This window comes from Octopus sinensis, linkage group LG26 (assembly GCF_006345805.1).
Source record: "Octopus sinensis linkage group LG26, ASM634580v1, whole genome shotgun sequence".
NCBI classification, from domain to species: Eukaryota; Metazoa; Mollusca; class Cephalopoda; order Octopoda; family Octopodidae; genus Octopus; species Octopus sinensis.
In genome coordinates this window covers 17,024,946-17,047,853 of record NC_043022.1, presented here as the reverse complement: position 1 = coordinate 17,047,853, position 22,908 = coordinate 17,024,946, and the positions used below count along the sequence as shown (strand labels likewise).

The 22,908-nt window shown below is 36.4% G+C and overlaps 1 protein-coding gene across 3 annotated transcripts in view; it reads right to left on the bottom strand.

Annotated features, from left to right (window-relative positions):
• Positions 1-12,348: 12,348 nt before the first annotated feature.
• LOC115224901 (vigilin) overlaps positions 12,349-22,908 on the bottom strand; it is a 59,167-nt gene continuing 48,607 nt past the window's right edge. For all 3 annotated transcript variants that reach the window (XM_029795860.2, XM_029795859.2, XM_029795858.2), the window contains exons 17-25: positions 22,477-22,563; positions 21,323-21,457; positions 20,655-20,873; positions 19,508-19,646; positions 17,121-17,287; positions 15,633-15,872; positions 14,209-14,427; positions 13,155-13,373; positions 12,349-12,590 (exon numbers count right to left, since the gene is read on the bottom strand). In XM_029795860.2, coding sequence (XP_029651720.1) covers positions 12,369-12,590; positions 13,155-13,373; positions 14,209-14,427; positions 15,633-15,872; positions 17,121-17,287; positions 19,508-19,646; positions 20,655-20,873; positions 21,323-21,457; positions 22,477-22,563 — 1,647 coding nt within the window. In that variant the 3' untranslated portion in view covers positions 12,349-12,368. The remainder of the gene's footprint in view (positions 12,591-13,154; positions 13,374-14,208; positions 14,428-15,632; positions 15,873-17,120; positions 17,288-19,507; positions 19,647-20,654; positions 20,874-21,322; positions 21,458-22,476; positions 22,564-22,908) is intronic.

Genomic DNA, 22,908 nt, shown 5'->3' with positions numbered 1-22,908 from the left:
AAAGATTTCCCCCATAAATTTCTTTATAATCGTAATGTATGCCTTTTGACGGGTATTTCCATAAAATTTCATTTTCCTAAAATTTACGAGGGAACGGCTTGGATTTATTTATAATTTTGGAAGCCCTTTCCCCACCCTTTTGGAAAAGATTTGCCCCATAAATTTCTTTATAATCATAATGTATGCCTTTTGGAGGGTATTTCCATAAAATTTCATTGAAAAATAAATCCATTTTCCTAAAATTTACAAGGGAAACCTCGGATCTTTTGAATTTTTGAAGCCCTTTCCCCACCCTTTTGGAAAAGATTTCCCCCATAAATTTCTTTATAATCATAATGTATGCCATTTGAAAGGTATTTCCATAAAATTTCATTGAAAATAAATCCATTTCCTAAAATTTACGAGGGAACGGCTTGGATCTTTTGAATTTTCGAAGCCCTTTCCCCCACCCTTTTGGAAAAGATTTCCCCCATAAATTTCTTTATAATCGTAATGTATGCCATTTGAAAGGTATTTCCATAAAATTTCATTGAAAAATAAATCCATTTTCCTAAAATTTACTAGGGAAAAGCCCGGATCTTGTGAATTTCGAAAGTTCTTTCCCCACCCTTTTCGAAGGTCAGGCGATACATGACTTTTCCTTCCCGCGGAAATCAAATTAAATAAAATTTGAGGTTTTTTTCCAGAGGGGCAAAAATGTTAACAAAAACAGGGCAGTAACGTGGAGTAGATGAAATTAAGGCGACTGAAGAAGGGGAATTTTCCTTGTTTGAATGTCCTGTACTCTATTTTTTCATTGTTTAAAAAAATGTCTATTTCCTCGGTTTTGTGGTTATGTTTTCGTTTCTCATTGTGTTCGACGTTTTTTTGGTGTCCTGTACCCATATATGCATGTAAAGGTAGGTACGTACATATATGTATGTATATATGCATATGTTTTATTTATTTATTTATATATTGACTGAACGCACGCATACATTTCTAAGTAAGATTGTTCTATATATATATATATATATATATATCTGTGTGCCAAATTCACTCACAAGGTTTTGGTTAAGCCCGAGGCTATAGTAGAAGACACTTACCCAAGATTCCATGCAGTGGGACTGGACCTGGAACCATGTGTTTGGGAAGCAAGCTTCTTACCACACAGTCTCTCAAGTTTTGTTTAATTATCCTTTTTTTTTTTGTCCAATAGATCTCTCTCTCTTCTCTCTTTCTCTATGTGGACTTCCTGACCAAAATCTGAAGAATTTGGCCATTTTTGGAGAAAAATGTAGCAGAAGTTAGTGGAATATTCCTTAAGTTTCAAAGCCTGTTGTGTAAAATGTTTAATTACTCAATAACACGTAATTACTTACTTGAATCTAATTACTCGATTATCATTATTCATGTCATCTCCTCATCATCATTTAATGTCGGCTTTACATGTTGGCATGGGTTGGACAGTTTGAGAGGAAGAACATCAAGCAGTAAGGATGCATCAAACTGCACTGAGCTGTAGTGCTGCAGCTCAGTGCAGAGCTGCATTGAGCCACAAGACTGCATTGAGATACACAACTGCATCAAGCCCCAATGTCATCTTTAATCCCTGACATATAATTCCTCACTCATTAATCCCTGACATAATTCCTCACTCATACATCATTATATATAATTCCTCATCCATATAAAGTTGTTCAGTGAAATGGATTCCTTCCATTCTGCATCGACTTCCTCCTGTTGCGAATATCTTCTAATTGGGAGATGAAACAGGAAAAACGGTTTTGTTAGTAATTAATAAATTCAAATTATTTAGTTGACAGACCTTAAAAAACAAAAAAAAATCAGTAATATGGGAAAATTCCTTTAAATAAAAGGTCCCTTGATGGTGAAAAGGTTGGGGATCACCAGATTAAGGGTTAATTGTCACCTGTTTTTATTTCATTTAAATGTTTTATTGAGAGGTCCTACAAAAGGTCAGTTTTCGGTGACCTTTTGTAGAACCCAGGACACTGGTAAAAATGATAACGAACTCAAATGTAATTTAGCCCTTTCGTTACCATATTTCTTTTGAAATCCACTGCTTTCGTTTCAATTAATTTTGAAGATAATAAAGAATTTAGAGAAGTAACTTTGTCTTTAAGCTGAAGTTTGGAACAAATTAACATGAAATTTCAATGAAAGAGTTTAGTTTAGATCAGTTTTACAGGACTTTTGTATCATACAACCACGGGTCAATTGGTTTCTGGTGAGTTGGTTAAAGTCTCGCACCAGTAAGGATTTCAATAAAGACACCCAAGGGTCTTTATGGGGTTAGGGTTAGATGGAGACACCTGACTCAGCTATGAAGACAAGGTGTCACAAGAGATGTCATAAATGGCATCACAAGTAGAGCCACCAGTGGTGTCTCTCTAATTAGTTGAGTTTGTGGTAAATTATTGTCACTGTTCTGAAAAGAAAACCTGTAGGGGCCATATTTTATCAAACCAAAAGGAATAACACCAACACAAAACATTAGAATATATTTCATCTTTATTTCACTCAATGGCAAATTTATTGCAGACTATTTTTCTTTCCAAATCTATTGTTTATTTTTTTCATTTAATTTAATTTTTTTTTTTTTGTTTCAAATACTATTTATTTATTATTATTATCAAATTTTGTTTTATTTTACAATTTTTAAACAGAGAATCTTTTAAAACATTTCAAGATAAATGTCCAATATTTAGGTTGTCTTTTGTTAAAATTTTTTGATGCGTATAAAGACCCACATTCTGTAGAGAAGAGAGAAGAGGCGTGGGAGAAAATCAATATATTGGCATTGATTATGTAACCTAATGGAATGGATCCACAAAGTCTGGCTCCATTTGTTTTCACATCAACCATTATTTAAGTTAAAAGACAGGATTAACCAAGAATTAATTAAAGAATGTGACTAATTTATTAGTTAAATTATGTAATTAATGAATAATCAAAGGTCAAGATTAATCAATAATTAAACAACATAACTAACCAATAATGTAATTAACCAAAAATTAGTGAACAGATGTGATTAAGCTACAATTAGTTAAAAGATGTAATTAACTAGATAAAGGATGTAATTAACCAATAATTAAATGATATGGTTAACCAATAATTAGTTAAATAATAATCTTGACCCTTTAGCATTCAGATTACTCTAACGAGTTTCATCCTTATTTGAATTAATCCTGCATTATCTTGTAGTTTTGAGATTTCAATGATGTGATTGTTTATTTTTAGAATGACATTGTAGGGTGGGTGTGAGAGGCTGGATGTGGTCTGTCACATGGTTTGAACATAAAACAAGATGAATGTTTGGACCCTGAAAATGGCTGATTTAAATGCTATAAGGGGACACTTATATAAGTATGGATAACCCTTTAAGCATTCAGATTATTCTGTCAGATGTAATCCTTATTTATTCAAATTGTTTTCAATTAATCCTGCATTATCTCATAGCTTTGAGATTTTGGTGATGTGATTGTTCATCTTTAAAATGACATTGTTGGTTAGGTGTGACAAGCCAGATCTGGCTGGTTTAAATGCTGAAAGGTTAACCTAAAGATTAGATTAATTGCCATGACAATTCTACAATGGAATTTACTGCCATCCTTCTCTGTCTACGGGGGGTTTCTATAAAACAAACTATAAAATTTCAAAAATTAAAAATAGATTCTCACTCAGTCACACAATATGATAAACTTGGTTGTTTTATTCATTAATTGAAAATTATCAAATATATTTAATCAATCAATCACTGATTGAACTCCATTGATATTAGACTGATTAGTTCATCACAAAATATTGCTCCGAGTAATTTCCAGGAAATAGAACTTTTTCAAGAGATGATGCTACTACTACTACCACAATCGCTACTACCTCTACCACCACCACTACCACTAGTTATTATTATTGTTGTTGTTATTATCATTTTTATTATGGCGGCAAGTTGACAGAATCGTTAGCACACCAAGTGAAATGTTTAGCAGTATTTTGTCTGTCTCCACATTTGGAGTTCAAATTCCGCTGAGGTCGACTTTTCCTTTCACCCTTTCTGGGTCGATAAAATAAGTACCAGTTGAGGACAGGGGTCGGTGTAATCAGCTATCCCCCACCCCCAAATTTCAGACCTTGTGCCTATAGTAAAAAGGATTATTATTATTATTATTACTCTTGTTTCTGTCATTTGACTGGCCATGCTGGAGCACTGCCTTTAGTCAAACAAATTGACCCCAGGACTTATTCTTTGTAAGCCTAGTACATACTTATTCTATCAGTCTTTTTTGTTGAACTGCTAAGTTATGGGGATGTAAACACACCAACATCAGTTGTCAAGGGACAGTGGGGAGACAAACACAGACACACAAACATATACATACATATATATGACGGGCTTCTTTCAGTTTTCATCTGCCAAATCCACTCCCAAGGCTATAGCAGAAGACATTTACCCAAGGTGCCACCCAATGGGACTGAACCTGGAACCATGTGGTTGGTAAGCAAGCTATTATTAAAGCAGTGATCTGGCAAAATGCTTAGCAGCATTTCATCTGTCTTTATTTCTGAGTTCAAATTCCACCAAGGTCAATTTTACCTTTTATCCTTTTGAGGTCAATAAAATAAGTACCAGTTGAACACTGGAGTCGATGTCCTCAACTGGCCACCAACCCCAAAGTTTTAGACCTTGTGCCAAAAGAAGAAAAGATGAAGGCAGCAGGTTAGTAGAATCTTTAGCAGCATCTTGTTTGTTGCTATGTTCTGAGTTCAAATTCTGCCAAAGTCGCCTTTGCCTTTCATCCTTTCAGAGTTGATAAAAACAAGTACCAGTTAATTATTGGGGTCAATGTAATCGACTTGCCCCTCCCCTCAAGAGGGTAGCGAAACCTTTATTATTCACTACCCTCTTGGAGTGGTTGGCATTAGGAAAAGCATCCAGCCTTAGAAACCGGCCAAACTAGATTGGAACCTGGTGCAGCCCCTCTGGTCTACCAGTTTTCGATCAAACTGTCCAACCCATGCCAGCATGGACAATGGACGTTAAATGATGATGATGTGAGCAGCAAAATCATGAGTGCATTGGACAAAATGTTTAGTGACATTTCTTCTGGCTTTACATTCTGAGTTCAAATTCCGCCAAGGTTTGAATTTTCATTTTATCCGTTCAGGGTTGCTAAAATAAATACAAGTTGTGTTCTGGGGTTGATGTAATCTAAAAGTCTCTTTGCCCAAACTTAAGCCTTGTGACTTGAATCGAAAAGATTATTATTACTATTATTATCATTTGAAATTCTACAGACCCAAATAAAGAAACAAAAAGCACACACACACAGATGTACTTCAATGAACAAAATTATTTTCCATAAATATATTTTACTTGCTTCAACCATTGCACTGTGTCCATGTTGGAGCATCTTTCTGAAGGATTCAGTCGATCAAATCAACTCCAGTAAATATTATATCAGTCACTCTTTGCTAAGTTGTAGAGATGTAAACAAACCAACATTGGCAGTTGAGAAGTGATGAGACAAATACTAACGCACACGCACACATATATGTATACACTTACATGCACCACACACATACATATATACAGATACAGTACGTATATATATTTATATATATATATATATATATATATATATATATATATATATATTTAGTGGCACTCTGTTGCTTGCAATGATGTAAGTTCCATTTGATCCGATCAATGGAACAGCCTGCTTATGAAATTAACATGCAAGTGGCTGAGTACACCGCAGTCATGCATACCCTTAATGCCAGCTGAGTGGACCAGAGCAACAAGAAATAAAGATTCTTGCTCAAGGATACAACACCCTGCTGGGAATCGAACACATGATATGTGTGTGTGTGTGTAAACACATATATGCACACATCTCTCGGTCGCACACAACAGGCTTCTGTACAGTTTCCACTTGCCACATTCACTCACAAAACATTGGTCATCCTGGGGCTATAGGATAAGACAAGGTGCTGCCAAGTGGAACGGAACCTGAAACCACATGGGTCCCTGCCCCTTTATAGTTTTAGTATTTTTGTATTACTTAAGCTCATAACTTGTTCTTTAAATGTCAATGCAAGTGTGTCTGGAAAATTCACCATAAAAGAAGCATGCAAGCAGACTGTAAACTAGGTAACTCATTTTAAAGAGATGACCCTCCTCTAATTAGTTGACGAATTTACTATTTTAAGGAAACAACTAATCTTAATTGTTTTGAAATTTATTATTTGTAATATATTTTTTCACAGTGAATTTTCCTATAGCAATAATGTTTATGGTGAGATTTCCTATAACCCAAACTAGGGAATTCTGTTTAGTTCTGATCAGTCTGGGTAGTTTCTATCATGGTTTTGATTTCAGATGGAAGTTCTTAGATTCTAAACTTGGGCAAAAGCTTGGACTGTGCTGCATCTGGACTGACTTGGATTTTCATATGTACAATAAAGTATTGTATGGCACATAGCTAACCATAATGGTACCTAGCTAGCCATCTGTCTGTATTGATAACTGGTTAGTCTTAATGGTACCTGGTCAGCCATAATAGTACCTAACTGATCTTGAAGGTACCTGTATTCAGATTGATGATTTCAATCATCACCATCCCTTCAAAAATGGTGATTCTGTGCCTAACGAAGGAGACATTATTTAAGGTAACGAGCAGCTAGAATCGTTGGGAAAATGCTCTGCAGTACTTCATCCAACTTGTTACATTCCGGGTTCAAATTCTGCTGAAAGCAATTTTGCCTTTTATCCTTTCAGGGTTGATAAAATAAGGTACAAATTAAGTCCTATTCCTAAATTAGAGACAATCTTTATTAATAATAGTATTTATTTTACTCCTAATACCCCACCCCTGCCCCTTCAATTTAATGTAAATTTGTATTTTTATGTAACAATTTGTTGATAAACCAGATTCTCTCCCCCACAAGGTCCAACAGAACAGACTTGAGCAATTAATTATCCTTTTTTGCATAGACACAAGACCTGAAATGTGGGAGGTTTTTAGTCAATTACATTGACTCCAGTGCCCAACTGGTACTTATTTTATTGACCCTGAAAGAATGAAAGGAAAAGGTCGACTTTCAGCGAAATTTGAACATAAAACCAGACGAAATATCCCTAAGCATTTTGTCTGGCATACAAACAGTTCTGCCAGATCACTGCCTTACTTCAACAGTTAAGGGAAGTTTAACCATTTAGCATTCAAACTAAATACGAAGAATTCTTTAACATTGAAGTTGTCTCAACATGGCATTTTGTCCAATGCTCAAATGACTCTGTCTTAGTAATGATTCCTTATTTAGATAGAAAGCCCAGCAATTTTAATTAGAGGGGTGCCATTTACCCTTGTTCTTAGCTGGTACTTTATTTTATTGATCCCCAAAAAGATGAAAGACAAAGTCAACCTCAGCAGGATTTGAAATCAAAATGTATAAGAAAAAAAAAAGGCCAGATAAAATATAATGACCTTAAAAAGTAGAAAAAGAAGCCAAGACAGAAATGGACGGAGTAGAATACCACAAGGTATTATTGATTCACACTGATACAGTCATTCTTCACCAATCTGTTATATTTGTGAGTATATCATGTGTGTCTGCGCTTGTATACATACACTTATCAATGTATGTGTGAGAGTCTCAGAACTTGCAACTTGTTTGCAACTGAAGTCTGCAGACAGCAGTGCATTGGATGCAGCAAATACATCCATGTCTGATCCTAATGACTGACTGTGCATTCAGTTAGACATTTCTGAATCTATGCATAACTGGAGGAACAACCCTGTATTTACTTGAGTGAGTACGAATTTGCTGCTGTACATCATTTGTACACAGTCCTATGCTACCATCGACCTCACATTGGTGCTTTCACTGTTTAAATACTGGATTCTCTCAAATCCTGGAAATTTATATATTTATTTATACACATGTATATATGTGTATGTGTGTGATACATGCATCTATCTATGTGTATAGTATATGTTTGCGTGTGCTTGTGCATAGAAACATACATTTGATACATGCATTCATCTATATGTATATTATATATACATGTGTATTATGAATGTATGCATGTCTATGTATATATAAACATACACACATATATATATATATATATATATATACACACATGCACAATTATCATTTAACATCCGTTTTCTATGCTGGCATGGGTTGGATGGTTCAACAGGAGCTGGCAAGGCTGGGAGTCATACCAAGCTCCACTGTCTGTTTCGGCATGCTTTCCACAGCTGGACACCCTAACACCAACCACGTTACATATATATGTATTTACATACACACACATCTGACACAAGTATTTACCAATGATTACATACACACAGCCACACACGTTTGTTAGCTTCTACCATTTCCACCTTCAAAATTCCACCTACAAAGCAACATAGGTGCAGTAACAAAGCCTTTGTACCCCAAAGTAGGATCAAATCTCCAACTACATGGTTGACAAAACAAATTATTTAACCACCTGGTTAATAATAATAATAATAATCTCGTGATTTACATATTTAAGCCTTAATTCAAGAATAAAAAATACGATTTTTAAAATTCTTTAAAAATAAAAAGGAAAAAAAAAAATAGCCAAACACAAAAATGGTTTTGGTTTTATTTTTTTTTATTTCTTTATTAATTATTTCAGTTTTCGTAGTAATGAACTGTTTTTGAAACAAAAACAAAAAAAAAGTTGGTAACGAACAGTTTGGGACAAGAAACCAATTAATTTCACCCCTAACCGTCTGATAAATTTGTTATTTTTTTATAGTATCATTATTATTATTTTCAATTTTTCATTGTCAATCATTACATTATTATTATTATTATTATCATCATTATTGAATTTTTAATTTTGTGTAGTGAAGGACCCTGATCAGAAGTTCTTGGTTTCCATTGTTTTTAGCTTTTAAAATTTATATATATATATATATATATATATATATATATATATACACACATATATATATATATATATATATATATACACACACATATATATATATACACACACATATATATATATACACATATATATATATACATATATATATATATATATATATACATACATGCATATATACACACATATACATAAATATATAGACACACAACTACATAGGTATATACATATATATATGTGTATGTATGTATGTATATATATATATGCATGTATGTTATATATCAATATCACTCCATTTTAATTTCATCTGTATAAATCATAGTGTAACAAATGTCATAGTAATGTTTGTCTCTAGGTTATCCTTGTGGCAAAAATAAAGAAATTATTATTATCATCATTATCATCATCATTATTATTATTATTACTGTAGTTTTACGTTTAACATTATCTCTCCTTGGTAATATTAGCTGCTGTGGTTATCATCATCATCATTATATATGTTCTGAATTCAACCCCCACAGCACCGATGCCAACTTTACAGGATCAATACAAAAAAAAAATAAGTACCAGTTATATCCTGGGGAAGATATTTTATTCAATCAACAATATACCACTGCTTCCAAATTTCTGACCTTGTCCCCAAATAAAAGAAATTTCTAGATTTTATTTTAAGTTCTTTTTATTTTTGTCATTTTTTAAACACAAATTTGGATTCTTGCGAAACCAAAATTTTTTTTAAATTTTATTTTTTGTTTTTAAGAAGCCAGAGTAACAAGCTCTATGGCATGACCTAAGCCTTGAACTCCCCGTCATATATATATATATATATATATATATATATATATATATATATATATATATATATATATATATATATATAAAATATGTCAATAAGTTTTTCCTGAAGCATGAGGGCCATATCTTATTTTATTTAATTTTAAAGAGACTAGGGAATTGGGTCGGGGGTGGGAGCAGTGTAATAAAGGGATAGGGGAGGAGGATGAATGAATCCTGGTTTGTGGGGTGGGAGGTCATCGCTGAACAAACGAACGACCACAAAACCACACTGTCCTTTCTCTCCATCACTGAAAAAACTCAATTTGTAACAACAAAAACATCATGAACAACAACAAGAACAGCAACAATAACAACAGTGATGAATTCTTCACAAAGTTGAAAGAGAATGTGTGATTCTGAGATGTTCATGCTTTTTTTAGCAAAGTAAGCAAAATGACATCAGTCTCCAACCAGGAATGAAATTCGTAGAACTCGGCTCACCAGGAGCTCACATCTTACTCTCTACACCACATGCCAATAATAATAGTAATAATAATAATAATAATAATAATAATAATAATGATAAATAATGATTTCTTTTGCCAAAGTACAAGGCCTTGTCTGTGTAAAGGTAAAGATGCAATATAGTTCACAGAATCAATTACCCATTAGGTTACTGGTACATATTTTCTTGACCCAGATGTCATTTGAGAACAGAAATAGGAGGAGAGAGAGAGATAGGATAGGAGGAGGGGGTGAAACAGCTGGGATGTCACATCATAACCCCCGCCCTCGTTAAATAACAATAACAACAACAACAATTTCTTACTCAGGTAAATTTTGTAGAAGAGATTATAGGATTACAAGAAAATCCTCATTCTGTTATTCCTATGGAACACACAGACAGACACCTACACAGGAAATGGAAATGAAAGATCCAAGCTGGCACTTGAAGGATTTGAACTGCAGACAGTGATGTGACTAAGAAACGTATGTATGTATGTATATGTGTGTGTGTATATATTTATATATCTCTACCTGTATACATCAACTAGAGTTTCTACACTTTCAGACATCTCCCCCTGTTACTCATGGATGGAGTAACAGGCATTTTATATTGACTAGCAGTAAAAGTTAATAGGTTTTTAAAGAGAGAGAAAGAGGGATTGGAGAGATGCTATGGAGTTCAACCCTTTCCAAAAACTGTTAGCAACATAAGCAAAGTGAAACAGTTGAAACCCTTCACCTAGACTGTGCCTCATCTATATACATACAAAGACTTTCTTCAACTCTTTGTAGGCCAGTATCCATGTGTTAGTGCACATACAAACTGATGAAATATACTCACATATTCACACATTTCTATATACATACACACTGTCCACATTGTGTATATACATCAGGAATGGACAGCCTTTCTTGAGAAGTGGACTACATGAGACACAACTCCTCATCAGCTGTGCCACTCAGAAAGTCCCGTGGGGAACAGCCTGCCCAAGGCCAATATACACATTCCTTAGTCATTGAACCTAATTCTATGCGTATACACTATGTACATATGTATCTGTCTCTATATATTTATATGTGTGTGTGTATAAAGCTGTTGACCAAATATCTAAGGCCATGCAAAAATGAGAAGGAGGGAAATGGAAGGGAGAATTCAATAAAGCTAGCTGTCCATGGAATAAGGGACATTTTGAAAATATGCGTCTTTGTTTGGTTAATTAGCATAATTTATTCTGAGATTGAAATAATAAAAAAAAACACATTAAATGCCATGAACCAAGTTGGAAGGGGAGAAAAAGAGGGGAGGGGCAAAGCCAGAGAGACAGCTTGGTATTATTAGCCCAGTAAGAACGGCAACAGGATTAACTAATCCTAATCCTACTACTACATGCACACACACACATATACATATACACACACACAAAACATGGTGAAGCCCCAAAAATATTTTCTTTAAGAAAAAAAAAAGAGGGAGTTTGGAATTTAAAGTAAACAAATTTGCTATATTGTTGTTGTTGTTGTTGGTTTGTGGTTTTCTCGAGGAGGAGGAGGAAGAGGAGAATTTATCAAAATAAGGAGAAAATAAGAAAAAGGAAAAAGAAAAAAACAGCAATATAAAACAAACAAATATTTAGATATATGCTGGACCATTTGTAGATATGTACGAGTGCATGTGTGTGTGTGTGTGTATATATATATATATACATATACATATATATATATATATATATAGTGTAAGACTTAAAGGGTATATCATGGCATAGAGATAGGTAGAGGGACGGAAAAGTAGTTGAAAAGGAGAGAGAATGGGCAAGCAGGGGTCCAGAAATTCCAAAAATTCTTTTGGTAAGAGAGGAGAAAAAAAAGAAAAAAGCTAATAATGCCCCCTCCTCCTAAAAAGTAAATATTATTAATAACAAAAATAATACAATTAAAACAAAACAAAAAAAAAAATACATATATATTCTGGTTTCAGACCTAAATATGTATAATTGAGGGGGAAAAAAAAAAATAATGAACAAATTAATATAACTGAATTAAAGTGTTCGTTAGATTTAAAAAGATTTTTTAGTTTTTATATTTTCGGGGGAAAAATCTCAAAAAAAAAAAAGAAGGAAGAAAGAAAGAAAAAGTGAAAACAGAAAGATTTAGTTTATTTTCGCTTGAGCGGCCCCCAAGCCTGGGATGGTTTTGGCAGAGGCACGACAGTTCCGAAGGATGGGAACTCATCAGTACTGTTGGTGTCAGGGACTTTGTCCCACGGGGCGTCTTTCACAAAGAAACCTTTTGATTCTTTTGGCGCCCCATTAACATCGGGTCGGCTGGGTGTTTCGTGGAGTTCCTTCAGATATTCTTGGTCAATGATATCTTGGAGCTGTTGAAAAAAAAAAAAAAAAGAAAAAGATATATAAAATAAATCATCGTTGTTTTAACATCTATTTTTCCATGCTTGCATGGGTTAGATGGAGTTTATTGAAGCATATTTTCTATGACTGGATGCTCTTCCTGTCACCAAGCCTCCCTTGTTTCCAAGCAAGGTAAGATTTCCCTGCGGCCAGACATGTTTTTGCAGAATATTGGGAAGGAGTGACATTCATTTACAACAAACTCTTGATGTCAGGACAAGAAGACACATACACATGTGGACACGGACACATCATGCGTGGACAGTAACATTTGTCACACATACCCAACAATGTTATTCAAAAAATAATCAATCACATCATTGAAATTTCAAAGCTGAAATAATCCAAGATTAATTCAAAACAATATGAATAAATAGGCATTACATGTGACAGAGTTAATCTGAAGGTTAAAGGATTAAAGGCTGCAGGAGTAATCTTGTCTTCTTTAATTCTAGGCCTGTCTGTCGCTGCCACCACTTCCCACAAATATAATCCAAAGACAAAAATCAAGAATCATTACGGCAGCTACTTACATATTCTTCTTCAAAAGCCATAAGATATTCTCGGCAATCTAAACAGCTCTCTTCAGCGCCGGTGATGGTAATCACGTCTGGCTCATCTGAGTCTGGGCGTGGGAACTTGATGTCCACCTTGTACTCGTCCATCAGGCGTCGCACGTTGCGTCCTTTCGTACCAATTATACGTGGATGGACACGAGGGTCAATTTTCACGTTGATGCTTGACATATCCTCCTGCAAGACACATTTAAACACAGACGTTTTTATATAAATATATACAAACACTCCACCCACATACAAAATAGATATACACCCATATATGAGCACAAGTACAGACACACCCACATAGATTATGCATCAGGGATGGCTGTGTGGTAAACAGTCTCAGGTTCAGTCCCACTGCATGGCACCTTGGGCATGTGTCTTCTACTACATACAGCCCCAGGTCGACCAAAGTCTTGTGAATGGATTTAGTAGATGGAAACTGGAAACTTCTTGTGTGTATGTATACATGTGTGTGTGTGTGTATAAATATATTATCAATTGCACATACATAGTATGTGTTTTGTTTATTTGCTGCTGTATACCTCTTGGGAAAGATCTCTACACAATGAGTGTTAAAGAACACCCGAATGTCACAGATCAGGCGGGACAACTTGCCTCAGAATCACTGAGAATGGCAGATATCAATATCCCTGCCATTATTGTGGCTTAATCAATATCATGTTCTTGGATCATCTCAGAACAAAGTGAATCTCTGATCTACAACTTATATGGAAATAGAGTGAGTCTGTTTGCTGATGTGCTGCAGCATGGCACATGGGAAAGGGAATTAAAAGCAGCTCTAGTAATATAAACATGAATGATTGCACATGCTTTGTTTCCACACCAAACTTCTTTCGGGATACATCTGTGTGAGTGTGTTGCAACATTTGAATCTGTTTCCCTTGACAGCCAAAGTTGGATTGTTAATCTCCCTGTATCTTAATCTATCAGCTCCAGTATGGTCACAGTCCAATGACTGAAGCAAATAAAGACACAGAGAAAGACTTTTAAAAGAAATACCTACCAACTCATGGACAATTTCAAGAATAGCCTTCTTCGCCAAGTTGGCATTGTTCTCATATCCTGTGATGGTGATGATGTTCTGAACTTCGTTTCGTTCAGGGAACTGGATGTTAACATCATGATCTGAACGAATCTTGGAGATAACAGCTCCCTTTCTGCCAATAATCTTTGGGTGATACTGAGAGTCCACCTCAACCTCCAGTTTATAACTACGCAACAGCTGAAAGGAGAAGCGAAGAACGACAATAACAATCAGTTTGAACATGACAGACTGTTTGGGATCCATTCACAACAGTAGTAACCAAAAGGAAGAGCAGAGAACATGAGTTCTAGGGCCTCTGTATCTGCTGGGAGAAAATTTACCTAATAATGATGTAAGGCCATAAATTAAAGGAAAAGGGGACATGATGAAATGAACCCTGGTATTTTTCAAGTAAACTATACAGGACGACTTTTAAATACTAAAGATATACAAAATGGTTACGGTAGAGTCCCCATCAGTCCATAAATAGTTTAGAGCCAATTCCCAGTTTTTCTAGCACATATATTCCTCTCTGCACAGGACACCGGTCAGTTGTGGGACAACTCATTTTACTAGCTCAGTCAACTAGAACAACATGAAATGGAGTGTTTTGCTCAAGAACACAACTCCTCACCCGGTCCCGGCATTGAAACCACAATCTTACAATTGTGAGTGCAACACCCTAACCACTAAGCCATGTGGCTCCTCTAAAATATACAAAAATGTCCTCTGTGTTTTATATTTTAGGCTTTTGACATTTAACAGAATTTTCTTCCATAAATAGAAATAAATTTCTTAAATGTAACGTCAGTAAATTGTGAATTAACGGTGAAAGACGAAGTCAATTGAGAAACATTTGTAGTCAACAATGAGAAGAATGGAACCAATTCCACTGCTGTGCAAGACCTAAATATTTAGGCCCCAGTAAATTACAGGTATTTGGATCTGAATTACATTGACAGATTACAATTGTGACAACAGTAATAATTAAATTAGCTGAAAACAGAGGCCATCACTGACATGACCAGTTATTACAGACACTTAGTTATCATACACTTAAGCTACAGTTCTTACTGATATATATAGTAAATAAAAAATTAAAAAAACAGAAAAAAACAACGTGAGGACGTGGTACATGCAAAGTATTAATAAAATGCAGAGGAAAAAATAGAAAGGGTGTTTTATGTTTTGAGCACAGCTCTTCTTCAGGAATGGGAGGCAGAGGAAAGTCCGAAAGAAAAGGAAGGCGGGGGGGGGGGGGGGGGGGCTTGGAATGACCTTTTTTAACTTTCTTTTACCTGCCAGCGTAACGAGGATGTCGCTGTGGGAACAGAGGTTGCTGACACAACAGTAAAGAAAGGGAGGGAGAAAGAAGTTGAAGGGGAGAGATGGAAAGTACGTACTCTGTCCTGTTTCTCACTCTCCAAAGCCGTGCACCTCTCTTCCAGAGCCTGTTTAGCCCCTTGGACATTGTTTGGAGGGCCTGTCACTTTAATAATGTTGCTTTTTTCTTCAGGTGGTGGCACAGTGATGCTGACTTCATGATCCTCCATCATCTTGCGCACATCTTTACCCTTTTGACCAATGATGAAACGGTGGAATTCAAATGGTACTTCCACTTCCAAGGTGATGGGGACCAAAGCCTAGACAAAAACCAAGAAACAAATGAAGAAATTGGAAGAGACAAAGACAGACTGAGATTTAGCAAATCCTTAAACAATTTTACTTACCACATTTGATGGCATCAAAGACCCATGGAAAAATTAGACAAACCCCAATTTCAGGATAAAAATGTTTTTAGTATATTAAAGGATATGAGAGGCCAAAGTGCACCTAGAGGTGATTTTTTGGGAAAAAATATGTTTTATATGCCATCAAATATGGAGTAAATACATATGTTTATGGTGCCACAAAAAAGCACCCAGTACACTGCAAAGTGGTTTAGCATTAGGAAGGGCAGCCAAGTGTAGAAACTATGCTACAACAGACAAACGGAGCCTGGTGCAGCCCTCCAGATTGCCAGCTCCTGCCAAACTGTCCATCCCATGCCAGCATGGAAAATGGATGTTAAATGATGATGATGATGATGTATATATCCAAGTCTGACTTCCAGGACGCAGAGTTGCTCGTTTCTGATCATCAGCTGCTAAACCAAGCCTGGCTTCCTTTTGAAATATCCACTGACTGAATATGAAATGAAAGTTGGAAGGAAGCGCTTATCTTTATGTTCTTCTGTTTGAAAATCTTTGTGAACAGGACCAACAAAGATATCTTAATGATTATCACCATACCTTAGTCACATCTACATCACAGTGATATCAGTGTATCCTAGTGACAAATCAGGTATTCCAGAAATATTAGTGATATCATATGGATATTGGTATGTCCTATCACATGTATATAGGACATTGTTTAAGGATAAGCCAACAGGTTTGGAGATCTGACGACATGTGAAACCTAAGGTAATCCCATAATCTGGCCTTATCTAACTTCAATATAAATATATATAGATATCGGAGTGATTTCACAATGTTCTAGTGACATCATCATCTTCTAGGCAGTCTCTCAGAGCTGACAAAGATGCTTCTGCAGTCTCTTGCTGAAAGATCTGCACAAATGATTAGTTTATAGTGATCAAATGTTCATGTTGCACATTAGCTCACTTCATCAAATCATCATTACCTGTACAGGTGCACAGTATATCATACATCAGGTGTCAAAGTGGTCACAGAAGAACATGAAATGAAATGTTTTGCTCAAAAACACAACACATTGTGCCATGTTCAGGAATTGAAACCATGATCTCACAACCCTGATTGTAACACTAAGCACCAGGCCATGTTCCCTCATCATTACAGTCGTAATTATCAAACAGTGAAAAGGATACTCACCAGTAATGCCTTTTTAGCTTCTTCACAGTTTTCTGGTTTGCCAGTGATGAGAATTACGTCGGTCTTGTTAGTGCCAGAGTCCAGAGACGGTTCCACGTTTGGAATCACATCTCCATTGGGGATAGCAGTAGCTGCATCATCTTCAGGAGGGGTAATTGTGACACGCTCTGGAAGGAGAAGAACAACAGGTTAGGGGAGTGAAGGTTCATACGAATATACATGTGCGTGCAAATACACACACACATATATATCGTATGTACATATTTCTTTACACCCACAAGGGGCTAAACACGGAGGGGACAAACAAGGACAGACAAACGCATTAAGTCGATTACATCTACCCCAGTGCGTAACTGGTACTTATTTAATTGACCCCGAAAGGATGAAAGGCAAAGTTGACCATGGCAGAATTTGAACTCAGAACGTAGTGGCAGACGAAATACTGCTAAGCATTTCGCCCGGCGTGCTAACGTTTCTGCCAGCTTGCCGCCTTGTATATCGTATATACAGTTAGGTGTACAACTACTACCATATGAGTCAGAGCTCCAAATAGTCAACATCCAGTCAGCTTCTAATATGATGGTTAGTCAACTGCTGTGCTCAATAGTGTTGCTAGTTATGATATACAGAGCCAATGTTGTGGAAAATTACAATAAACATTAGTATAAATATTTAGTTCCTACAAGTGTTTCACCATTACAGTTATTTGGAACTCAGCAATGGATGTTCTGAATGCATTCGGAACAACAAAGGGACATTTTCTGAAATTTCGTTTCAGAAGACTAAGGAAAGATAACTCAGGGAAACCTCAATGAAAAACCAAAACAAACTCGACAAGTTCTGAGTGTTTCTTTTTTATATAATCTTAAGAAATCCTTATGCCCCAATGAATTAAAAGTGTTGGGGAGCCTCTGCACCAGCCATGAGCAACCTGTGGCCATCATGACTTTTTGAATGACAAGTCAATGAAAAATTACCTGCGATTTTGTTTTAGCAGTGAGGTTTGTCTAATGAGGAGACTTATCTCATGTGGCCAGCTTCTCAAAAACTGCTCTATGCAGTTACAAGATCTGCTAAAAATAACAGCAAAATCCCTCATAAATTACACTTATACGCTTTAAAAAAAAGTGTACAAAGTAATGTTGCCCACTCGAAACTATGTTTGAAACAAGTCAGGATGGCTGTAGTTGGATAACCTTTGACCATAGTGCTGTGCTGGTGCCATGCAAAAAGCACCCAGTACACTCTGTAAAGTGGTTGGCATTAAGAAGTGCATCCAGCTGTAGAAACCATGCCAAAGCTGGCAGCTCCTGGCCTTTACCAGCTTGTGTCAAACCGTTCAACCCATGCCAGCATGAAAAATGAACTTTAGATGATGATAGTTCTGCACAAGTTTAAGAACAATAACAACATAATTCACAAGGAAGAGAGAGATGCTTGGATACAGCTTGCTTGTCAGTTGGAAATTCTGCATACCAGACGCCAATAGGTTTCAGGAGAAAATGTACATCATTTCAGGGCCTTCCTCTCAACAGCTTTAAAGAGCATTGCCCTGCTTTCTCTCACTGAGGTGAAATCCCATCTACTGGACTGACTGACTGACAAGTATTTGATCACAAATCCACTTTGGAATCCACAGCCCCATTCAGATTGTACAGTGACACAGGCTTGACTGGCCACAGAGGTAAACAGGGACCTCTCTCTCACACCCACACATCACCTCTTCAAACAGCTTCCAAAGACAATCTAAATCTCAACCACTTTTTGCCTATGGACCGACCCTTTTGCTTCCTATTTTAATCTACTGGACCTCCATAGCCATTCAATGTATTTAAAACAAAATCTTACTGTTTTCTTGTAATCAAATATTATTACAATTATACAAAAAATTAAAATATTTGGCATATTGTAGAAATTTATTGCACATAAATTTCAACAACAAAATCTCATATGCCCCTACCCTACCCATTGGCCATGTGGACCTTGGTTGAGGACCACTGATCTAAAGCTGACCCCAAATAGTAGTGAGACAGATGCATAAAAGTTGCAACCTTGAATAAAATATTAATATTGGGAAGGTGACACAACACAAGTATTTTGTTACTTTATGTTGTAGTTTGTATGTAATGGGAGTTGTTGGTTACCAGAGGCCAGTCACTGGTTCACTACAGCTATGAGAGCAAAAAGGACAAAGAAGTATAATTTGGGTGAAACAAATATCACAAAGGGGTGTTTGAAAGAAAAAAAAAGTTTATGGTTTTGTTGCCAGTGTTTGTTGAAGAAAGATAAATACACAAATAAATATATGCATACACACACAGACTGAAACACAGGTACACACAAGCCCAAACATATACATACACACACACAAACGTGAAATTCTTTACCTCCATTAACTGGACGATCTGGAAATTTAATTCCAACATCAAATTGACGGGTTATTTCCTGCACCTTCTGCCCCCTGGCACCCATCACGGTACGATGGTATTTCTGTGCAATCACACATTCGACAACAACTTGTGCATCCTACGAAAACAGAAAAAATATTGTAAAGGAAAGATAAACTGTCATTCTTTAAAGTAAACTCATTCCTGACATTCAGAAGAACTAATTAACGTCATTTATTTAATTAGATTTTTGTTTGTATTTCTCTGACTAAACCACTGGCATTCTTGGCCCTCAGACCTCATCCCTGTTCACTACTATAGGGATGGAGATGGCTAGCTGCAAGTGTGATCCCTGTAAGTCAGAGTGGCTGTTCCAGCACATCTTCCTCACCAACTTCCAAAGCAACACTTTTCCATTTTGTCTGCTGGGACCATGAGGCAAACTGACAAGACTTTTTAGATGTTTCTTAGGCAGAGGAATGATTAAATGGTTTGGGCAAGGCTCTTTGTCAAATTTAGAAAATTATTTCATTAAGCAGTAATGAAACAAATTCTGATCAGATTGTATTGGTTACCTCCCCTTCAACAGCTTGGTTATTTTACAAGAACTTCCATTAAAATCATCATCATCGTTTAGCATCCGCTTTCCATGCTAGCATGGATAATGAAATTAATTAGCGAACATTGTAAGTGCAGGAGTGGCTGTGTGGTTAGAAGTTTGCCTCGCAAACACATGGTTCTGGGTTTAGTTTCAAAGTGTGGCATTTTGGATAATTGATTTCTACTTTGGTCAGCCTTGTGAGTAGTGAATTTGGCAATCAGAAAACAAAAGAAGGCATGTGTCCGTGTGTGTGTGTGTCCTTGTCCTGACATTGTTTGATAGTTGTAAACAAGTGTCATTGTTATGTAAGCGGTGTCATTCATCTCCAGTCTTCCATTAAAACATGTCTGGCCACAGGAAACTATTACCTTGGTTGGAAAGAGGTGAGGGTTGACAAGAGGAAGGACAATCTGCTTCAAATAAACTATGTCCACTCTATGCAAGCATGGAAAAGTGGACATTAAAACAATTATAATGATCTCTACATACACATACATGCACCGTTGTACACACACACACAAGAGAAAAAGCTAAAGAAATGCTCACCAGGTCAGCAACAATTTCAAGAATCTTGCGCTTGGCCCCTTCAACACAGTCCTTGGCCCCCTTAATAACAACACGGTCACTCTTAACCCCGCTCCGTGGAAAACTGACAGTGACACCGCCATAATCCTCAGCAATTTGCCGCAGAAGACCACCGCGACGGGCAACAAAATAACGATGGTGCTTTGGGTCAACATTGATCTCTCCCTCCACAATGTTGTCCTGGAAACAATAAAAAGACGGGAGACAGGGGATGAATAATAGAGTAGAGAAGGAAGTGGTGGTGGTGGTGGTGGTGGTAGTAGCAGTAGTGGTGGTAATAACTGGTTGAAGTTGTAGTGGAGGTGGGGGGTGGTTGTTGTGGTTACAGCAGTACAAGATGTAGTGGGGGGTAATAATAGTAGTAGCATAATTACAGTAGTAGTTGTAGTAGTAGTAATAACAGTTGCAGTGGAGGTAGTAATAGCAGTAGCATACTTATAGAAGTAGTAGTAGTAGTAACAGTAATAGTAGTAGTAGTATAATTATAGTAGTAGTGGGGGGTAGTAATAGTAATAGCATAATTATAGAAGTAGTAGTTGTAGTAATAATACTAGTAGCAGTCAAACCCACCAAGAATTAAACAAGAGACAGAAGAAGAAGATCAAGTGTAAAGAATGAAGACTACTCACCAAATTTTTGATTAGATTTTCTAATTCCTCTTTGGCTTGTTCCACAGATTCCTTTTTGCCAATGACCGAGATAAGTTCAGGATCACTGTCATGTTCATTGGGGAAAATCACTCTAGCACCAGTTTTTTCACGAACCTAAGGATAATAGGAACAATACCTTTTACTACAAGGTCTGAAATTTGAGGGACAGGGGCCCAACTGACCAGCACACAATTGGTGCTTTATTTCAGCAACCCCGAAAGGATGAAAAGCAAAGTCAACCATGCCAGAATTTGAACTCAGAACGTAGAGATGGATGAAATACTGTTTAGCATTTTGTCTGGTATGCTAATAATTCAGCCAGTTCTCATTATCATAATAATACTAAATAAATAATCAGAAAATCTTAATGTACCTTTTGCTATATCTTGCATGTATATATTACTTTTATATAGCAGCCACTGACCGCTCTTACTGCTTGCCAAAGGTTTGGCTTTTTTGCTCTCCACTGTGGATGTTTTTGGAGAAAATAATTATCTCAAGCAAGGCATTAAACTGCATCTAGAGGGGATGGGCTGAATACTGCAATCCAAGAATTCAAGGGCGCTGGTGAGTCAGGAGTTACCTCTTGGTCACCACTACTCTGTTCTGGCCCCAGGGTGGTAATGTCTCACAAAGGTCTTAATCATGAACCAAATAGCAGAAGATGGTCCTATGGTTAAAGTAGAGAACTGATGGGGTGCAGACCCCCCACGATATGTGTTATACTGACTCAGTATTGTGTGGACAAGCTTTGATGCCATGTGGACCAGTCCCCTTGGAAAGGTTAAGGGGCCCTGTACCTTTAGGAACAACTCATGAAGGCAGGAGGCTAGTAGAGGGAACTAGGTAAACCAGCAGAAGGGGATGGCATCACTTGTTCCTGGAAAAATTATGAACCCTCAGACTTCAGTATGCAGGCCCATGATTGCTGACACTTGTGGTCAAGATCATATATACACACATGTATGTGTTTGTGTGTGGGATCAGTGAATTTGATGTGCAGACAAACAAGAAGCTTTCTATATTTGTCTTGTTAATTACTGAACATACAATATCCGTTCAGCTTTTATAAACTGGAAATATGCCACAAAACACTAAAAACGCACAAAAAATTAAACCCAAAATTCACTCACCTTCTTAATTTTACTACCTCCGGTGCCAATGAGAAATTTATGGTAAGCTGGTTTTGCTCGAATGGTTGCTGTATAGCTGGACAATTGCTGCAAGAGAGAGACAGAAAATGGTAAAAAAAAAGAAATCTTTTAATTAGTAGACGAACTATTTTAATCAAATCATTATTCTGACTTATAAATCAGAAGTTATTCTGTTGTGTCTGGGGAGAGTCATTTTCTTTTGGTGCCTTATAATTTAACACACTCACCGGTAAAATTTCCATTTACTTCTTATTCTTATTTTCCTAAAATTTTCGTTGCATCTTGCAACCTTTTCAATAAGGCACTAAAAGAAAATGACTCTCCCCAGACACAACAGAATATGCTTCAACACACAAACTCATATAAAGAATCTTGCAATCCAAAAACGAAATCAGAACTTAGTTTAACCTT